Source organism: Geotrypetes seraphini, chromosome 1, assembly GCF_902459505.1.
Source record: "Geotrypetes seraphini chromosome 1, aGeoSer1.1, whole genome shotgun sequence".
Taxonomy (NCBI): Eukaryota; Metazoa; Chordata; class Amphibia; order Gymnophiona; family Dermophiidae; genus Geotrypetes; species Geotrypetes seraphini.
This window is the reverse complement of record NC_047084.1, coordinates 372,723,007-372,743,027: the sequence shown is the minus strand read 5'-3', so window position 1 is coordinate 372,743,027 and position 20,021 is coordinate 372,723,007. Positions and strand designations below refer to the sequence as shown.

Here is a 20,021-nt window from a genome sequence, read left to right as displayed (position 1 = left end):
TCGCCTAGTATGAAATATGTCATCACAAACTAACCCCTCCCCCTTTTACAAAACTGTAGTGTGGTTTTTAGCCATGGTGGTAGAATTCTGAACATCAGAGCTGCTACCTTCATGGCTGGTGCTTAAAAACGCTCCACAGTTTTGTAAAAGGGGGGATAAAATAGAAATACATAAACAAAGGTTAAACTGAACCAGCAAGAAGCTGGACTATGCATACAATGCAATACCACAGAACAGTGACACAATGTCTTCTAAAGCAATAAATAAATAGAAAATTTTTGTTTTACCTTTGTCTTCTCTGGTTTCTGCTTTCCTCATCTTCTTGTTACTCTCTTTTTTCTATCCACTGTCTGCCATCTCTCTGCCTCTATATGGCATCTTCTTTCCTTCTATGCCCCTTCCAGAAACTGTATGCCTCCCCCTTCCATCTCTCCTTTCACCCCCATTGGTCTGGCATCTCTCTCCTCTCCTTCCCTCTCCCACATCTCTCCTCTGCAATCCCCTTTTCCCCTCATTTTCCTTTTCAATTTATTTTCTGCATCTGTCTAGATTACGTTCTTACTACCCTCTCATCAATTTCCTTTTTTACTTGCCACCTCTTTCCTCACCCCCTCCAGTATTTCACTAACTCAATCCTTTTCCCCCCCATTATGTTCCCTCCTTTTATTTATCCCCTCCTTCCATCATGTGCCCTCTTTCTCTATCCCTTCCATCTAGTACCTTCTCCTCTCTCTGTCCACTTCCATCCAGCATCTGCTCCCCTCTTTCTTTCCTCCCATTTCCTTCCTGCATTTGCTTCCTTATCTTTCCCATCTGCACTTCCATCCAGCATAGGCTCCCCCTCTATCATCCCCACTACCATCCAATGTCTACCCTTTTTCTCTCCATCCACCCCTCTTCAATTAGCATCTACCCCCTTTCTTTCCCTCCAATCCAAATCCATCCAGTATCCTTTCCCCTTATGCCTCTCTCCCCTTTCCCTGCACATCAATTCCATCAGTACCACCCTTCCAACCACCCTACCCCCCTTTCTCTCCCTCCACCACTCTTCCATACCGAAGTCCTGCTCTCTTTCCTCCCTTCAAGCAGCAAGGTCCCATGATGACTGTAGCTGCCGGCTGCTGGTCCAACCCACTCTGACGTATTTGCTTTGGAGCAGAGTCGGCAGCCTCGCTGAGGTGCAGATGGTCCCGCAATGAGTACGTCTGCCAGCTCTGCTCCGGAAGAAGTAAGTTACATTGGAGGGGGTGGACCCGGTAGCCCAGGGAGTTGTGGCAAGGTCCCGCAATGACTGCGTCTGCTGAGTTCACCCCCACCGACGTAACTTACTTCTTCCGGAGCAAAGCCGGCAGACGTACTCATCACGGGACCTTCCTGTACCTCAATGTGGCTGCCGACTCTGCTCCAGAGCCAAGTACATCGGAGGAAGTGCACCGGCAGCTGCGCTGAGGTGCAGGTCTTTTTCAACAGTAGGGTAGGACGTTCCGGACCCAGATGGCTATGTACCCCTCTAGGGCGTGCACCCGGGATAGTCTGCCCTCCCGTGCCCCCCTTGGTACGCCACTGCCCGAATACAAGGTAATGTATTGGTTCCACAATTCACAGTAAGCTATATGGATATGTGGCTAGCTGTAGGGAAAGAGGCCTATCTCTTGCAGGCCTGCTCACCAGAATACTTGTTTCACATGCAAATATGCCAAAAGGAAAGAAGGAGGCACAGTAACCATCTACAATTCCTCTCTGCCCCTCAAATTTGACTCTCCCTCCGACCACTACATCGATGAATCCATCCAATTTCAAATATCCTCCTTTCTCCAACTCAATTTTCTGCTTCTTTATTTCCCTCCTCTGATTACCAAAGACTCTATCCTGTCCTTACAATCTTCCGTCTTTGAATATTATGTCTCCAATAACAATCCAATCTTATTAGGGGGCTTTAACATCAAGTTTCAAGTTTATTAAAAATTTGTTTGACCGCTTAATCCAACTTCTAAGCGGTTAACATAATAAAATTACACAAAAACAGATTAAACATATTAAAACAGGGAAGACAAATGACTTACGCAAACATACGGCAACAAAAGGGCAGGTGGGGAGGAACTACAATAAGTATAGGATAGATAAGTCATAAAGGCTAAAACATTTTAATGAGCCTAAAACCCCCAACACATCAGAACTCTTAACTCTGCTCTCAGACCTCTCTCCTTCCACTAATATCGGGACCTACCTATTCTGCAGGACATACTCTAGACATGGTCTTCACCCCTAATTCACTAACCCATCTTTTTCATCTTCAGAATATTATCCCCTTCCCTTGCACAGACCACTCTCTGATAATTTTTTTCCATGAGCATCTCCTTTGATAAACTAAAAGCTTCTACCAAAGACTACTACTTTAGGAATCTTGGCAAAATCAGCTCCTCTAAAATTCAAGAAACATAGGAACTTCAACCAGAGAAATTATTTTCACTACCGATCGATGAAAAGACATCTATTTGGAGTGATTCCACGCTTAACTTAATGAACAAGATCGCTCCATTATTACACCACGCTTCCTCAACCTCGGTACTCTTCATTATCTCCAATTTTATTCAGTCTTATTCATTCTTTTTCTGGCTCCATTACTTACATTAGTGGAAGAACTTGGGATCAAGATGTACTGCTAGGGAGTGTGTGGCACAGTGGTTTGAGCTACAACCTCAGTAACCTGAGGTTGTGGGTTCAAATCCCATGCTGCTCCTTGTGACTCTGGGCAAGTCACTTAATCTCCCATTGCCCCAGTTACATTAGATAAAATGTGAGCCTGCCAGGACAGATAGGGAACAATGCTTGAAAACCTGAATATATACCACTTAGGATGATCAGACTTTACTGCGGATGGGCAGGCTTGAGTACCTCATTGTAAATAATAATTACAAACTTATTGCAGATGGGCAGACTAGATGGGCCATTTGGCCTTTATCTGCCATCATGTTTCTGTGTTTCTATGGTATATAAATACTAATAATAAATACTACTATGCTGATGATATCTTACTTGTTTCAAGAATTGATCCTATTAATTTATCTCAATAAATTTCAGTATGGCCTCTCAGTAATCATCTCTTGGTTGAATGAACTTAGATTTGTAGTTAACGTCAAGAAAAGTCACTCATGGTGGTTTACTGGATATGCTCCAGCACCAGATTTAAAGTTATCCCATAACAACTTAGAACTTCTGGTTAAGAAGTTCAAATATTTGGGTATCATTGTTGATTCTCAATTAACATTCACTGATCAAGTTTCAGAATTAATCGACGTTTTATTTTCTCTTTGAGGTCTTTAAGAGCCGTAAGACATCTTTATGATGTTAACAACTTTCATTCATGTATTCTTTACTTCAAAGATTGATTACTGCAATGCTATCTATGCCGGTATCTCTTCTGCCGATCTTCTACGACTTCAAACGTAGCAAAATATTGCAATTAAGTTGTTAGCACATAAAAGTAAATTTGATCATGTTCAGGGAAATTTAGGACCCATTAACAAAATTTTGCAAGAAGTGAATATTAGTTTTACCCTTGATTTCCGAAAGAAAGTTATACATATCCGGGATGGGTGGGAGGGAGGGGGGGAATATGTACTTATCTTATCATATGATTGTGGGCTCCTTTTACGAAGATGCGTTAGCATTTTTAGCGCACGAACCGGATTAGCGTGTGCTATAGCGTGCGCTAGCCGAAAAACTACCGCTTGCTCAAGAGGAGGCGGTAGCGGTTAGTGCGCGGGGCATTTTAGCGCACGCTATTCCGCGCATTAGAGCCCTAATGCACCTTCGTAAAAGGAGCCCTGTATTTTTATATGCTCTGATTATTTGTATTATCCTTTGATTTGTATGACTGTTTTAACACTCTCGGGAAGGGTAGGGTGGAAGGGGGATCATATCACCCCATATCTCCAAATACTTCACTGGCTGCCAGTAGAATCCAGAATACTCTTCAAGTTTGCCTGCATCAGCTTCAAAGCTATCTTCGGGATGCTACCAACTTACCTAGTTTCCCAATTCTTCACCAACTGCCCAAATAAGTCATCTTGCAGAGCAAACCTCTTTATCTACCCATCACATAAATCATGTCACTACAAGAAGTACCTAGACAGAATGTTATCATTCCAGGCAGCTAAACTGAACACATGGCTAGCAAAACCAATTCTCGAGGCCGCATCTTACGCAGACTTCAGAAAATCACTGAGACCCGTCTCTTCAACGCCATCTAGTTTTTCTTCTACCGATTATAACCCCCCCGAAAGCCTATCCGCTACCTTTCCCCTTCCCCTTTCGACGTATATTGCTGTAATCATCTCATATTCTCATTGTAAATATCCTCCTACAAACAGTGCTGATCTCCTGTATCTTGTTCACATTGTAACACCCTGTATCTTATTGTAAATATCTTCCACTATCTTACTCACTCCTGTATCTTACTCTTATTGTAATTATCTTCCTATAAGCAGCTTTGATCTCTTGTACTTTGGTCTGAACCCTTCGTTCTGTAACTTGACCCAAATCCCCTTGCCTCATATTGCTAACTCCTGTATTCTAATCGCCTGTATATTCTTGCAAGCTACCCCAACCAGTTGTATTTTTACAGCCCTATCTTCTTGCAAACTGCCCCATTCAGATTTACCCTCTTCCAATCCAATGTATCTTAGATATCCTGTTCCAAAGCTAATGTATCTCAGATTCCTGGTCCCAAAGCTTGTATCTTATATCTTGTTCTAAACATATGTACCTTGTTGTAAACACCTGTCTCCTGCTGTAAACTCTGCACTCTCTCTCAGCACGACTCTCATTGTAAACCGCTTTGAACTTAGGGTATAGCGGTATATAAGAAATAAAATTATTATTATTATTACATTTGATGAATTTGAGTGCTGTTTATTCTGTTAACTGTATGATAATATTCCTTTCTCTCCTCTCGTCTACCTTCCAAAGTATTTAGATCAATGCTGTCTTGTTAAAATGTTTATTTTATTTTTATTTTTCCTCTAACTCTACTTTTCACTTCTCTATTACCCTCCAGGTACTTTAGTTAGATTGTGAGCCTTCGGGACAGTAAGGGAATTTTTCAAGTCCCTTTCTTATTTCTAATCTTAATGTATATTTTCTGTAAACCGCTTAGAACCTAACGGATGTAGCGGTATATAAGAAATAAATTACATTACATTACATAATATGTTGCTCTTTGTCTTGGCTTTAAAAATGAATAAAAATTTAATAATAATGATCATGTCACACCACTGTTCTTGCAATATCACTAGTTACCAATTTCATATCATATTTGATTTAAAACTTTAATGTCAACACACATAGCCTTTCATACGCTTGAAACCAGTTATCTAAGTTCTTTAACTATTCCATATGTCCCATCACGAGTGCTCAGGTCTTTACAAGAAGATTAGTTCTGCTATCACCCAAAAAAACAAATTTTTTTTTATCTGGCGTGCGTTCTTGAACTCAACTTCCTAATAATATTCATCTTGAACTGAATTTTAAAGCTTTCGAGACACTATTAGAGACTTATTTTTTTCACTTTGCCTTTGGGTCAGACAATCCTCGGCATAAGAAAATATTAATGTATTTCTTAAGGAGCATTTTTTTTAGAATGTATGCCCCTCTTTTTTTTTAATCTTGTATAATTGCAAAGGTCTTTCCTATACGTTATGGAGTTCTTTTCTTTCTTTTATTGAATGTATGTTTTAATTATTAGCCGCAGAGAACTATTGTAAGCTTCTGCTGGATTTCAGATTTTAATAAACATTAAGAATACTTTTTTTCTCCTACCTAACGTGACCATTTATTTTTTTCAACAAAATGGGGCATCTGCTAATTTCAGTCCCACCACCAATCCTGCCCTAGCCCCGCCCCTAATTTCTTCCATTCATTTTTCATGTACACACAGTATCTTATTAATTCATAATGGTAACCATAACATTTAAAAAAAAACACAAAGCATACTGTATGCAGAGAAAATGTTAATTATCATTTATATTCGGGGGGTTTCAAAGAGGTCAGGACAGATGATTTTAAAATATGCAATGTCACCTCAGTAACGACTATAGAAAAATAGACATATATAGTGCAAAATATAGACAGCAGATATAAATTCTCAAAACTGATTCATTTTGATCACTAAATTGAAAATAAAATAATTTTTCCTACCTTTATTGTCTGGTGAGTCTCTGGTTGCACTTCCTTCTAACTGCATCCTTTCTTTCTTTCTGTCTTTCTCTCTCTCTGCCCCCCCCCCCCTTTCTTTCTCTTTCATTTGTGATTGATGCTGTCATTCGATATCCAGTGGAAATTATTTTATACCAGCCAAGTTTCTGGGAGATGATTAAGGGGTCCTTTTATCAAGGCGCGGTAGGTGTTTAATGCGCGGAATACCGCACATTAAACCGCCTGCCGCGCTAGTCGCTAACGCCTCCATTGACGAGGCGTTAGTATTTTGGCTTGTCACGGGGGTTAGCGCGTGATGAAATGTCCGACGCGCTAACCCCTGTAGCGTGCCTTGATAAAAGGAGCCCTAAGTTTGCCTGGATTCAGTATGTCAGCATTGTACTCGTTTTCCTCTGGGTGTTTGAAAGAATAAAAATCTTTGTGTTTCAAAATCAGGTATTAACAACAATGCCAGTATCAGCAGTTCCACTAGTGCCTTTGTACAAACAGCACCAGTGTTAAACAAGTTTACAAAGATTTAGTAGTGATTGATACCAAAAAAAAGATGCCTTCTTGACTGTGTTTAGATTTTAATAAGGGGTTCTGTCATTGTGGTTCTAGGGAAAATGCAGTGGCTTCTAATTTTCTTGTCTTATTGTCATTCTGTAACCTCAGTCATATATTGTTTCCAGAAAGTTTTCTCTCTCCCTGCCTCATTTCTTTCTGTCTTTCTTTCACTCTCCCTGCCCCCCCAAGACACCACCGCCACACTCCCCTAACTTTTTCTTTCTTTCTTTCTCTTGCCCTGCCTTCCCTCATGCCACCGCCACTACTGATTTCTCCCTGCTTCCCGCCGCCAAAGCAGCAACAGGGCCAGGCCATTCAAGTGCAGCGATCGCACAACGGCCGGCCTACAAGCCTTCCCCCGACGTCAATTCTGACGTCGGAGAGGAAGGTCCATACCAGCTAGGCAGCGATTGGCTGGCCTGGAACTTCCTCTCCGATGTCAGAATTATCGTCGGGGAGAAGGCTTATGGGCCGGCCATTGTGCAGTCGCTGCACTCGCCTGGCCCTGTTGCTGCATTGGTGGCGGGGAAGCAGGGAGAGAGCCCAGGCTCCGCGATCGCCTGTCCCGTTGTCCCCACGCACAGCTTCAGGATGCTTTCTCTGAAAATGGGACATTTCGGCGTCCCGAAGTTGTGCGTGGGGACAACGGGACAGGGGATCTAAATACAGGACAGTCCTGTTCAAAACGGGACATATGGTCATATTACTCCTACCGCTACCCAGGGATCTCCTTTAGCTTTTTCCCCTGCCACCTGCCTTCTCCAGCAGCCTTTCCTCTCTTGCCGCCCCCTCATTCTCTGGTATCTCAATCCCTCTCCCCCCTGGCAGCCCTCTGAATTTGCTTATATAAACACTGCTAATCTCTATCCAGAGTCCTCCCTCTTTAGCATCCTACCCACAGGAAGTAGGAAGTTTTGACAGATGAGGCAGGACACTAGAGAAGGAGAATTCTGGCTAGAGGAGCAGCTTGTGTACAGGCAAGTTCAGAAGGCTCTCAGGGGGAGGGGGGGAATGAAATACTGGAGAACGCAGGGTAGTAGGTAAGAAAAAGCTGCTTTACCAAGCTATTTTTCAACCTCTCCTTATGACACTAGCTCCCAGGGAATTTGATCACACAACTATTGTCTCACAAGTCTGACTTGTCTCACCAATCTAGGCCTAGGAAACTCTCCCATATCCAGGATAAATCATTATCTACTAAAGAGACGCCTAGTGCCCACTCCTTCCCCCAATCATGACTCCTGCGCACCAACTCCTCCTCCTAATACTGATTTTACCCAATCTCTCTTTTCACCCCAAACCACTTCAACTCCCACTACCACTTCATTCACTTTTTGATTTCACCACTTCACCCTCACTTTTGTCCTCCACGTGGCAGAGGGAAGCCACGCAGTAGAGGGAAAGCCCTGGTGGGAAAGGCAGCGAAGCAGCCCTTTCAGAGTGCTGCCACCACCACTGTTTTGGATTCTTTTGGAGTGGAGGTATGTCAGGCTCACGGTAGGAGGGTCGGTGGAGTTCTGCTGCACATAGGGATGGGAGGGAGGGATAGAAAGACGCTGCAGAGGGAGGGCCTGGTGAGGAAGGATGTGAAGCAGCCCATTCAGAGCATTACTACTGTTTTTGGAGGCCTCGGGAGCTGATGTACAAGGAGGACAGATGAGAGGCAAAGAAAGATGCTGCACATGGGGGGGGGAGAGAATGGAAAGAGGAAGAATTGGGGTGAAGGAGAGGAAGGGAAAGATGATTGGGAAATCTGGCAGCACTAGTGTCGGGGGATGGAGTCGGGGTGACTTCGGGAGTCAATCTTAACTAGGGCTTATTTTTGGGATAGGGCTTATATTAGGAGCATCTTTAAAAATCATGATAGGGCTTATTTTTGGAGCCTCAGTCTCACTACTCACCCTCCCTCCTTTGAAGTCCACTGCTCCTCTCCCTCACCGGGTAGCAGTCATTTACCAATCCCCTAATAAGTCCCCCTATTCCTTCCTCACTGACTTTGACTCCTGGATCTCTTTCTTTTTTGAACCCTTATCTCTTTCCCTCATCCTTGATGACTTACACATTCATGCTGATGACCTCTCTGACTCTTACACTTCCAGGTTTCTCACTCTAACATCCTCATACAATCTCCCCTATGCACCAGAAAGACCACTGCCTTGACCTTGTTTCCTGCTCCAATTGCTCTACCATCAAATTCTGCACCTCAACCCTTCCCCTCTCTGACCATCATCTGTTAATCTTCACAACTCATCAGCCTCCACCCCAGACCCGGCCAATCACTACCTATATATATGTTTAGGACCCTTTAGGCTACTGACCGTGACACCCACTGTCTCACTCCTCCCTTCAGCTTCTATGTCTGTCAATGAAGCTGTCTTCTCCTCTGTTCTAGATACCCTGTCTTCTCCCATTTCACGTATTGTAAGGTGCGATAAACCTCAGCCCTGGCTGACCTGCAACATCCATTACCTGTGTTCACGATCTATTAAATGTCTATGGCTTAAATCCCACACACATGCTGACTTCATACACTTCAAATTCCTGCTGATATTCTTCCAGTCTGCCCTCTCACTTGTCAAACAAGAACACTATGCTCATTTAATTAACTTTTAGCTCTAACCCTCACCATCCTTTTGCCACACTCAACTCTGCACTCAAAGTGCCCTCTCCTCCAATCCACCCTTCACTTCCCCCCAGATGAGAGTTCTTCTACGACAAGGTTCACAAGATTCACCTTGAGTTCTCTACCAGGTCACCTACACCCCTTTCCAGCTCCCGTCAACCCCTGCCACCTTTTCTTCCTTTTCTGAAATCGCTGAAGAGGAAACTGCACATCTTCTCTCCTCCTCCAAACCACTACTTGCTCTTTTGATCCAATTCCCACCCACCTATTCAGCACATTCTCTCCCACTGTCATCCCTCCTATCTGTCACATCCTCAATGTATCATTTTCCACTGCAACTATTCCCAATATCTTAAAACATGCTGTAGTTACACCTCCTCAAAAAACCCTCACTAGACCCCGCATCCCCCTCCAACTATTGCCCCATCTCTTTAACATAGAAACATGATAGCAGATAAAGGCCGAATGGCCCATCCAATCTGCCCATCCACAGCAACCATTATCTCTTCCTTTCTCTAAGAGATCCCACGTATCTCTCCCAGGCTTTCTTGAATTCAGACACAGTCTCTGTCTCCACCACCTCTTCCAGGAGGCTGTTCCATGCATCTATCACCCTTTCTGTAAAAAAGTATTTCCTTAGATTACTTCTGAGCCTATCACCTCTTAACTTCATCCTATGCCTTCTCATTCCAGCAATCCGCTTCGTATCCAAACTACTTGAACGTGCTATTCACCACCATTGCCTGGACTTCCTTTCATCTCAAGCTGTTCTTGACCCACTTCAATCAAGCTTTCACTCACTCCATTCCATGCAACTGCTCTTGCTAAAGTCTCTTATGACCTGTTCCTGGCCACATCCAAAGGCCTCTACTCTATCCTCATCCTTCTCTTTCTATCTGCTGCTTTCGATACCGTTGAGCACAACCTACTCCTCGATATGCTGCCCTCGCAGGGATTCCAGGGTTTTGGTCTCTCCTGTATTTTTCTATCTCGCCTATCACACTTTCAGTGTATGCAATGGTGGATTCACCTGCACTTCTATCCTGTTGTCAATCGGTGTACCTTGAGGTTCTGTCTTGGGTCCTTTCCTTTTCTCCATATATACCCACTCCCTTGGTGAACTGATATCCTCCCATGATTTTCAGTATCACCTTTATGCTGGTGACTCCCAGATCTACCTCTCCACACCGGATATCTCTACAGGAAGCAATTCCTTTACAGAATAGGCTTAAAAGTTCAGGTACCATGTGGCTCAAACTCGCGGAGAACTACACTGTGAATAAGGAAAAAATGGAGGAGAGGAAATGTGTGTTCTGGGGAGAAGAGAGTTAGGTGCTTAGGGTCAATGGGTGCCCCCACTGGCTATCAGGCCTTAACAGTGAAAAATATTGGGCTGTTGTCTCATTATTTTCTTGACTTGAGATCAGAGCCCCAGTTTAACAGCTTGCCCCTGGTTACAAGCTGTATGCTTATTGCTGTTGAGCATATGGTTTTCAGCCAAAATGTATGAAACCAGCAATTATAAGAAACTTTGATCTCAAAGCTCCTTTTTTTAAATTATTATTATTTTCATTTGTAAAATCAAAGAAAAATTTAATTTTTTTTTTCTTTTTTAGATAGAATTAATCAGAACATACAGCATATACCTGTTTTCAATGGCCTCTCTTATCCTTTGGTTTTGACTTGCAGGAAAGAGGGTCTTCTATCCAGTCCTTTTTAGCCAGTATAACCCGTCTATCATTTATGGACATCACGATGCAGTCCCTTCTGTGGAACAGCAGCTGGTAAGCAAAACAGTCTTTCTGATCACTTTTTTTTCCCGAAAGACTGTGACATAACCCTGGTAGACTGACATACAAAACTCGGGGATCCACTGGGCTATTTAAGGTGCCTGCTTTCAGTTAAAATTCAGTTCTCAGGGAACTGGAGCCAGTGAATTTCTGCTAAAGCATTGTATGTAAAAACCAAACATACAGAAAATAAATCATCATTTGCACTGCAAGAGGTCTGATATATGGACTGCATAGATTGATTTGGAGATGATAAGTAGTAACAATGCAATCCGGCCTGTCCTCTATGTTTGATTTATTAAACCAGGGGTGTCCAACCTGTGGCCCAAGTTCCACATGCGGGCCCGGTCGAGGGCGATGCAGTCTTTTCCTCTGCTGCCCCCGGGTGTTTACCATCTTGCCGGCTCCCTCCTCTGTCTTGCTGCACCATTTGAGTGTTTGGGCCCCAGAAAATATGTTATGGGCCATTGCGGCCCAGGGAAGCCAAAAGGTTGGACACCCCTGTACTAGACCATTCTGAATTGCTGAAGCTGTGTGAGTCGGGAGTTTCAGGGTTGGTACTTTGGTGGATCAAAGAGTTCCTGACTAAAAAAATTTAGTACGTCAGGGTGGGAGGAGACATATCTATGCCATGGATGATAACAAGTGGTGTTCCACAGGGCTCTCTCTATTCAGTATTCTTAAGAAGTCTTTTGGAGAAGGTCTGTCTGACCAGGGAGTTGACTTTTGCAGTTAGGATGATGGTTTATGGTTTATTAATCTTGTTATACCGCTCGTTCATTTTACTGGGCCAGGCGATATACATGATACAATCAAATAAAAACAGGATTAAAAAAAAGAACTCCATTGCTAGATAGAATAGACCTAACTCACACAGCAATAAACCTAACATAATATTAAGATTTTACAGGATTGTTGACTCAGGAGGCACAAATTATCTTACTTTACTTATTCCACTGTCGATAGTTACTAACGTGACTTCACTTATACAGCTCTGTTTTCAGAATGATCAGGATTGGGCTGCAACACACAGATCGAAGCTAAACAAAAATAAAGACAAACTTTTATGGATTGATCCTTCAAAGAGTTTTTGACGATGTTATTAAATGTGAATCCTCTTTAAAAATCTTGGGAATCAATTTTGATCTTTGATTAACCGTGGATCTTCATGTTTATGCTATAGTCTATGGTGCCTTCTGGAAATTGCGCAAACTGAAGTGAATTTACAAATACTTTCACATGACTAACCCCCCTCTTTTACAAAGCCGCGAAGCCCTTTAAATCGCTATGGGCTTTGGGGTAGTTACTGCGGTGGCCTGCGCTATTGGGTCATATTGTGATGTAAGCTTATATTCTATCATAACTAGGCTCCTGTAGTTGTCATCTTACTGGCTATTCAAAGACAACAAAGAGTAAGCTTCAGATTCTCCAGGATAGGGCTGCATATTTGATTTTTAAAGCAAGTAGACCTGGCAGATCTACTCCATTGTTATGTATAAATTACATTGGTTACCGATTGAAGCACAAATATTTTTTAAAATTAATTGTTTAATTTAGCTCAGTTATGTATTATGACACTTTGGGTGTCATCAGAGTTGCCAGGGGGGAGCGGAGGAGATTTTTCTTGGTTATACCCCAAGTTTAAACAGTACCAGCCTATAAAGTAAGGAGCAGGTAGTTGCCCCTATAAGTTTAATTGCTCTTCTGACCATGTCTCATGTAATGAACTACATGTCCCCAGATGCATTAGGCTCTTCAGCTCAGCTCTGAAGCAGCCTAGGGAAGGATTGAGTGAACTATCTGCCTGGGGAGAGACAGGTATTGCTGGAAGTCTGAAGCATTAGAATATAAGCTCTTCTGAGCAGAGAATGTTTATTAAATGTCAATCTGTAAGGCGCTGCATATACCTTTCAGCGCTATATAAGTGATAAATTGTAGTAGTAGTAGAAAGGGCCAATATGCTTGTTAAGCTGCCCACTGCGGTAAAAGAATAACAAGCTATTCCAAATGTCAGTTGCTGAATAAAGCTTATTTAACTGTTGGAAAAGAAGTGTAACCTCTTACATTTGGTTCATCTCCAGCGCTGGCAGCCTGGTGGGAGCACTACAGGATCACAGTGTGTTGCATTTGTTAGTTTTTCCTGCCACTGTAAATAATTTGCATTTAATTGATCGATTTATTCTTCACTTTCCTGATGTAAGAGAGGTCAAATATAAAAGGATATTTTTGACATCCATTTCCATTTCAAACTGCTAAGGTTGGGAATAGTTGACCTTCTTCATTGAGACATCAATCTAATTATATGAAATTTATCGATCTTTAACAACCTACATTCAACAAGTTTTTGCAACAATTTATGATGCATATTTTTTATAAATGTTGTTACATCCTAGAAGCAATTAGTATACAGTGTTTCCCTGCGAATCCGCGGGTTCGCAAATTGCAGACTTGCTCATTCACGATCTGCTCCGACCGCCTCTTCCTGTAGTAAAGTCGGGCTACACCAGTCTTTACTACAGGAAGAGGCGGTCGGAGCAGACTGCGAGTGATTTTCTTCACCTGCCAGTGCTCCAGCTGCCCTCTCCTGCCTCCCCTGCCTTTTGACAGGCGAAAAACCGCATTTGCGTTTTTTCAAAATTCGCGGGGGTTCCTGGAACGGAACCCCCACGAATTTCAGGGGAGTACTGTACTTTCTTTTGTAATCCACATTGAACAATTGTTAACTAGTGGCATAAAAAGGTTTAAGTTTAGTAAACAAAAGTGTGCTGCAGGCTGTACATTAGTGAGAGTATGGTGAGTTAAATAGAACTTCCAGTGCAATATGGATGGTATGCTGAACCATGAGATACTCCTTCCATTCTTGCAAGCATACTGCAGAAAGATGTCAATCGTCGTTTTTGAACACTTCCTTATTCTCCCCGATCTCTGCTGCCCCCTTCAATTTCTCTTTGTGTGTAATAATTTTTATTGAAGTTTTTCAACATACATGCAAAAACAGCAGAAAACAATATTTCAAAAATCCCACCCCTCAAGAAGCTCTAACCCTCCCCACTATCCCGCTTCCCCAGTGACCTCTCAAGTCATCGAAAAAGTGTACAGTAAATATGGAAACAAAGCAAAAATAACAGCAGAAGACCAAAACCATCAAGTACAGTACTTCAGAAAAGGACCATACAAAAGGATGGTCATACATTCCCAACCTATTACCCGCTCAGAACCCCAAGACTCTGCATTGTACACAATACCAACTTTCAAAAAGAACCTGATCATGAAAATACTCAAAATCAGTTCCCCACAAAGGGCCCTGCCATTCCTCTAAGCAACTCCCCAATCCCAATTCCTTACAATTCCCGTTGCCAAATAACTTTCCCCAATTCAATTTCTCTTTTTGCAGGTGAGCATGAAAGGTGTTTTCTGATCTGCTCAGTTTATTTCTTTTTTATTTTGTGATAGTTTTGCAGTTTTTTGCTCTAGTTGAGTTTTTTTTTGTTTTTTGTTTTTTTTTGGGGGGGGGGGGCCAGGAAGACCCTTTCTGTTAAGGGTCTACTTTGCCTGCATGGAGAAGAGCAGATTTTAAACCTGCAACTGGCAGTTGTATCCTTCAGGGTCCTGTTTCAGCCAGCTTGCTGAAGATTTGTGGAGTTCAGGGTTCGTTCCTCTGGGGTTTGCTCGCCTGTTAAACTTGGTCGGGGGCTGGAGCACAGGCTATCCGGGTGCTAATAGTGTCCCTTTGAGGTGTTCATGGTGCCAGCTGCATTAGTCTCCCCCCACTTCTTTCATGAGTCCAGAGTCTAGGGGAGGGAGGTTTGAAGGTCGATCTAGGGAAGTCTAACTGGCAGCCCAAAGGCTGAGTGACTGGAAGCAGAGGGGCCTCTCCTAGAACAGCTACACTGGAGAAGAGCTGAAGCAGGCAGCAGCAGCACCATTCCCCAGCACATGCTCTTTCAGTAAGGCTGTGACAGCCTGTGAGAAAATTTGGGGAGGGGGGTTTCTTCAAGACGTTTTTGTTAGTTTCTACAGTTAGGACCTTGGTTCCCCTCTCTTAAAATTCTATTTTTTAATGTTTTCGGTTTGCTCTGAGATTTGTAGCTGTTTTTTAACGCTGTGGTGGCCATCTTGGATTTTCACAATTTTTTTTTCTAAGTTCTCAAACGCTTCCAAAATGCCTCATTTTGCTTCCAAAGTGCCAAGAATGAAGTCCTGTGACTCTAATACTCATATACCATGACTTGTTTGTGAAAGATGGGTGGCTAAAGAGCACCCTTGAACCATGTACCATGTGCCATGCCGAGCACAACAGAAAGGTGGGAACTTCAATTTTAGCACCTACGATAAGGTACTAGTGTACATTATTACTAACTTTTTTGCTGTTTCTCCAAATTTAGCTTCATGCTCATTAATTTTTACTGTATTATCAGATGAGAATTGACATAAATTCAAAACGTTTTTTTGTAATAATGACTATTCTATTAACACTTAGCCATACATCACTTTATCTTTAGGGAGAACATCAGAGTCTGGCCCTGTAGCCATCTGCACAGGGGTCAGCCCTTTAGCTCCCATTAAAGATTGTCTTTAATCCTCCAGTCCAGATAATCTAGATCAGGGGTGCCCACACTTTTTTGACTCGCGAGCTACTTTTAAAATGACCAAGTCAAAATGACCTACCAACAATAAAATTTTAAAAAAATACAACATACACTGTACGCATAGAATTGTTAATTATCATTCCTATTCCGGGGTTTTTTCAAAGAGGTCAAAGCAGATGACTCTATGCACTGTCACCTCAGTAACAACCATACAAAAATAGACAAATACCCACCCCCCTTCCTTTTTTACTAAACCACAATAGCAGTTTTTAGCGCAGGGAGCTGCGCTGAATGCCCAGCGCTGCTCTCGACGCTCAAAGGCTCCCTGTGCTACAAACCACTATTGCGGTTTAGTAAAAGGGGACCATATTGTAAAATATAGACAGCAGATATAAATTCAGACACATTTTGATCACTAAATTTAAAATAAAATCATTTTTCCTACCTTGTCTGGTGATTTCATGAGTTTCTGGTTGCACTTTCTTCTTCTGACTGTGCATCCAATCTTTCTTTCAGCCTGTATGCTTCCTCTCCTCCACACCTCATTCCCTCCCTCAACCTTTTCTTCCTCTCTCCCTGACCTTTCTTTCTTTCTCTCTTCATGCCCCCTTTCTTTTTTTCTGTTTCTCTTCTTTCCTTCTGTCTCCCTGCCTGCCCCCTTTCTTTCTTTTTGCCTGCCCTTCCCCAAGCCACTGCCACTGCCGCTGCCATCGGGGAACAGGACCCAAACGCCACCAATGGATAACAGGCCCCGACGCCGACGCCGCACCATGCTCTCTCTGCTTCGGGCAATCAATCTTCCTCTCCCTGACGTCAATTCTGCCATCGGAGAGGAAGTTCCGCCCAGCCAGGCAGCGATTGGCTGGCCCGAACTTCCTCTCCGACGGCAGAATTGACGTCAGGGAGAGGAAGATAGATCGGCTCGATAGATCGCCAAGGCAAAGTGAGTCCTGGGATCGACTCACTTTGCCTTGACGAGCTTCCGGTCGATCACGATCAACCTATTGGGCACCCCTGATCTAGATAGTTGTAGGGATGATATTGCTCCCTCAATCTGGAAGGGAGACTCTACTGTCCCAACCGAATATGGTGGTTGAGGAGGTGATGAGGGTTCCCCAGAGGATAATGAGGCAGCCTGAATATCTAAAGTTACCTTCCACATGTGGCAAAACAGGAGCCATTAGATGATGATCCATCGAGCCCATCATCGTGGCCCGAGGCTCGCGATCACATACTGCGGCAGTCCGGCGATTTGAAGAGCCCGGCAAGGACCCTTCTCAGTTGATTGGGGCTTGGGTAGCTGTGGGACTGCCTGTCCCGGTGGAGTAGTGCTGAACAGCACTGGCGGCAGATCTCCTCCGCAGCCGTCCAGCGATTTGAAGAGCCCGGCAAGGATCCTTCTCAGCTGGCTGGGGCTTGAGTAGCTGCGGGACTGCTTGTCCCGGTGGAGTAGTGCTCAACAGTACTAGCGGCCAGTGTACATTATTACTGAGTCTCTTTGCAAGCTCAACATTGATCCACCTCAGCCCCAGTCATCTCAGTGTTCTCTGCTGAGCAGGGTCTGGTTCAGTCCACATCTGGTCCATCCAGGAGAGTTTCTGGCTGCCCTGGATTTAATGGAAAATTATCTCCACATTCCAATTTTCTTGGCATACAGAAAGTTCCTGAGATGTCATGTCTTGGACAATCATTTCCTATTCTCAGCGCTGCCTTTTGGGCTGGCAACAGTACCTCAGATGTTCACCAAGGTAATGGTAGTGGTAGCAGCTCATCTCTGCAGAGCAGGTTTGCTGGTGCATCCTTATTTAGATGACTGGTTCATCAGAGCCCCTTCCCGAGAGGAGGGAGAGCAGTGGATGCAGTTGCAGCGGCTGGGCTGGATTGTAAACTTTCAGAAAAGCCAGTTAGCCCTGCCTCAATCTTTGGAATACCTGGGAGTTCTTTTTTTATTTTTTTAAGTTCAAAAGTTTTATTGACATATAATAATACAGAACAAGAACTAAACATAAAATACCTCAAAAACAGGAATACAAGTTAGTATCCAATGTCAGAGCAAAAGTTAACTTGCGGTAACATTAAATAGAATCAGTGAAGCTTGGTATATTAGCAATAATCAAGAAAAATAATAAAGCAGACCTACAGAAATAATATAATGTTCAAACCCCTCTTAGAGAAGGAGAGTGATTTCTCAGTAGGTAGATAATGACAACGTAGGAGAGGTGTCCAGGCTTACAATGGAGTTAAGGAACTAAGAACATTGACAAAATAGAACAGGTTGACATCAAGTGCAATAGTCTAATATGGAATCCCAAATCTCATGAAATTTAGATAAAGAGCCAAATTTTTCAGCATGAATGCATTCATATTTGATAAAAGTATTAACATTGGCCCACCAAGCAGTGTATGTAACAGATGTTAGAGTTTTCCAATTAGAGAGAATTACCTTCAGAGCCAGAATAAGCAATCCACGTAATAACAGAGCCTGAGGTGTGGGAACAGCGTATGGAATTGCAGCGGCCCCAAAGACAATAATAGCAAAGGACAATGGTTGTGGAATATCTAGGACAGCTTGCACCTTCTGCAATATTTGACCCCCAAAAATCCTGTAGCATAGGGCAATTAAAAAACATGTGTCTAAGCATATCCCCTGCAGTGTTACAAGACCAGCATGTGTCCTGGAATTTAGGACCGAGCTTACCTGGGAGTTCTATTCAACACAGCGGAAGGCTGAGTTTTTCTTCCAGAGGCATGCAGACAGAAGCTTCAGGGGCAAATCATGAACCTCCCATCATAGCCACAGTCACTTCAGATTGATTCCTAGGTTACGCTGACAATAGATGCCATCCTGTCCAGCTGGGAGCTCACTGCAGTGGTCGCCCAGTGCAAGGGAAATGGATACCATCCAAATGAAGTGGTTGATCAACAGGCTGGAGCTGAGAGCAGTGCACCTGACACTATGAAAGCCACAGTCTGTGCTGGAAGGCAGAGCCATACGAGTAAGCAATAGCTTATGTCATCCGGCAGGGAGGCACCGGAAGTGCATCACTCCAACAAGAAGCGAAAGTCCTGTTCAGTTGGTCATAAAAATACCTGCTGGCCATCACGGCGGCACACATAACTGGAATGAACAATAATAATCATAATAATATTATTCTTATATACCGCCAAAGCCATAGTAGTTTGAGGCAGTTCACAATAAGAGGAGCTGGACAATCAGCGAAGATAGGTACAAAGAAGGTTTTTAAAGTACATGGAGCGGATACAGGAAAAAGAGAGCAGGATCCTGCTGCAAACAATCAGCGAAAGTGGGGCACTGGACAGAACATCAATTTCAGTAGTCCGAGAGCAGAGCAGAAAAGAGAAATTGTGGTGAAAATCAGATGGAGTAAAGCGATAGGGCAAGGGAGCAATTAGGATACAAATCGGTTGAACAAGTTTGTTTTTACTAGTTTTCTAAAACTTAGATAGGAGGAAGAGTGCGTGCAGACTACCTCAGCAGGCAGACATTGGACCTGGAAGAGTAGTCATTGTCCCCGAGAGTGTTCAGGACATGTCAGACATTGGGGGCATCTGACATTCGATCTCATGGCGATGGCAAGCAACAAAAAAGTGCCACGGTTCTTCAGCCGAAGATGCAAAATTAGAAGTGCTTGCCTGGATGCTCTGGTTCAACCATGACTGAAGTCTGGACTACTTTGTGTTTTCCCCATGGCCCCTGATAGGCCTAGAGGAAAGATGAGACTTTAAAGCTTCTGGATGTCTGTAGAGATCTTTTGCATTACCTGAAGTGACTAATGAGTTTCATCTATCAGACCATCTTTTTTTAAAAATCTTTATTGATTTTTTAATCTAAAACAGTGTCATACAAATGAACAAACAGTAGGTATTACATACATTACACTAATATCTGTACAGGTAACATATATATCATTCAAGATTTTCAGTTTTCCTACATATCCAAGGTCACCATTTCTAGGTGGATTCGGGCAGCGATCTCCTCTACATACGTTGTTTGTGGCAAACAACTGCTGATATTTCTGAAAGCACATTCAACAAAGGGAGTGGCCTTCTCTTGTGCAGAAATATGGGCAATACCTCCATAGGATATATGTAGATCTGCTACATGGTCTTCCCTTCACACATTCACTAAATTCTATAGTGTAGACATGGCAGCACAGGAGGATTCCATGTTTGGATCCTTGGTACTGAGAGCAGGCTTATCTATCCCACCCGGGACTTTGGGGACTGCTTAGGTAC

At 43.1% G+C, this 20,021-nt stretch overlaps 1 protein-coding gene across 6 annotated transcripts in view; it reads left to right on the top strand.

The window, feature by feature from the left end:
* The window catches only part of CSGALNACT1 (chondroitin sulfate N-acetylgalactosaminyltransferase 1), a 306,262-nt gene that overhangs the window by 246,286 nt on the left and 39,955 nt on the right, over positions 1–20,021 (top strand). For all 6 annotated transcript variants that reach the window (XR_004536554.1, XM_033915299.1, XM_033915282.1 and 3 more), the window contains one exon: positions 11,075–11,169. Coding sequence is in view for 5 of the 6 variants with exons in the window: in XM_033915299.1 (XP_033771190.1) it covers positions 11,075–11,169 (95 nt within the window). In the remaining variant the exon portion in view is untranslated. The remainder of the gene's footprint in view (positions 1–11,074; positions 11,170–20,021) is intronic.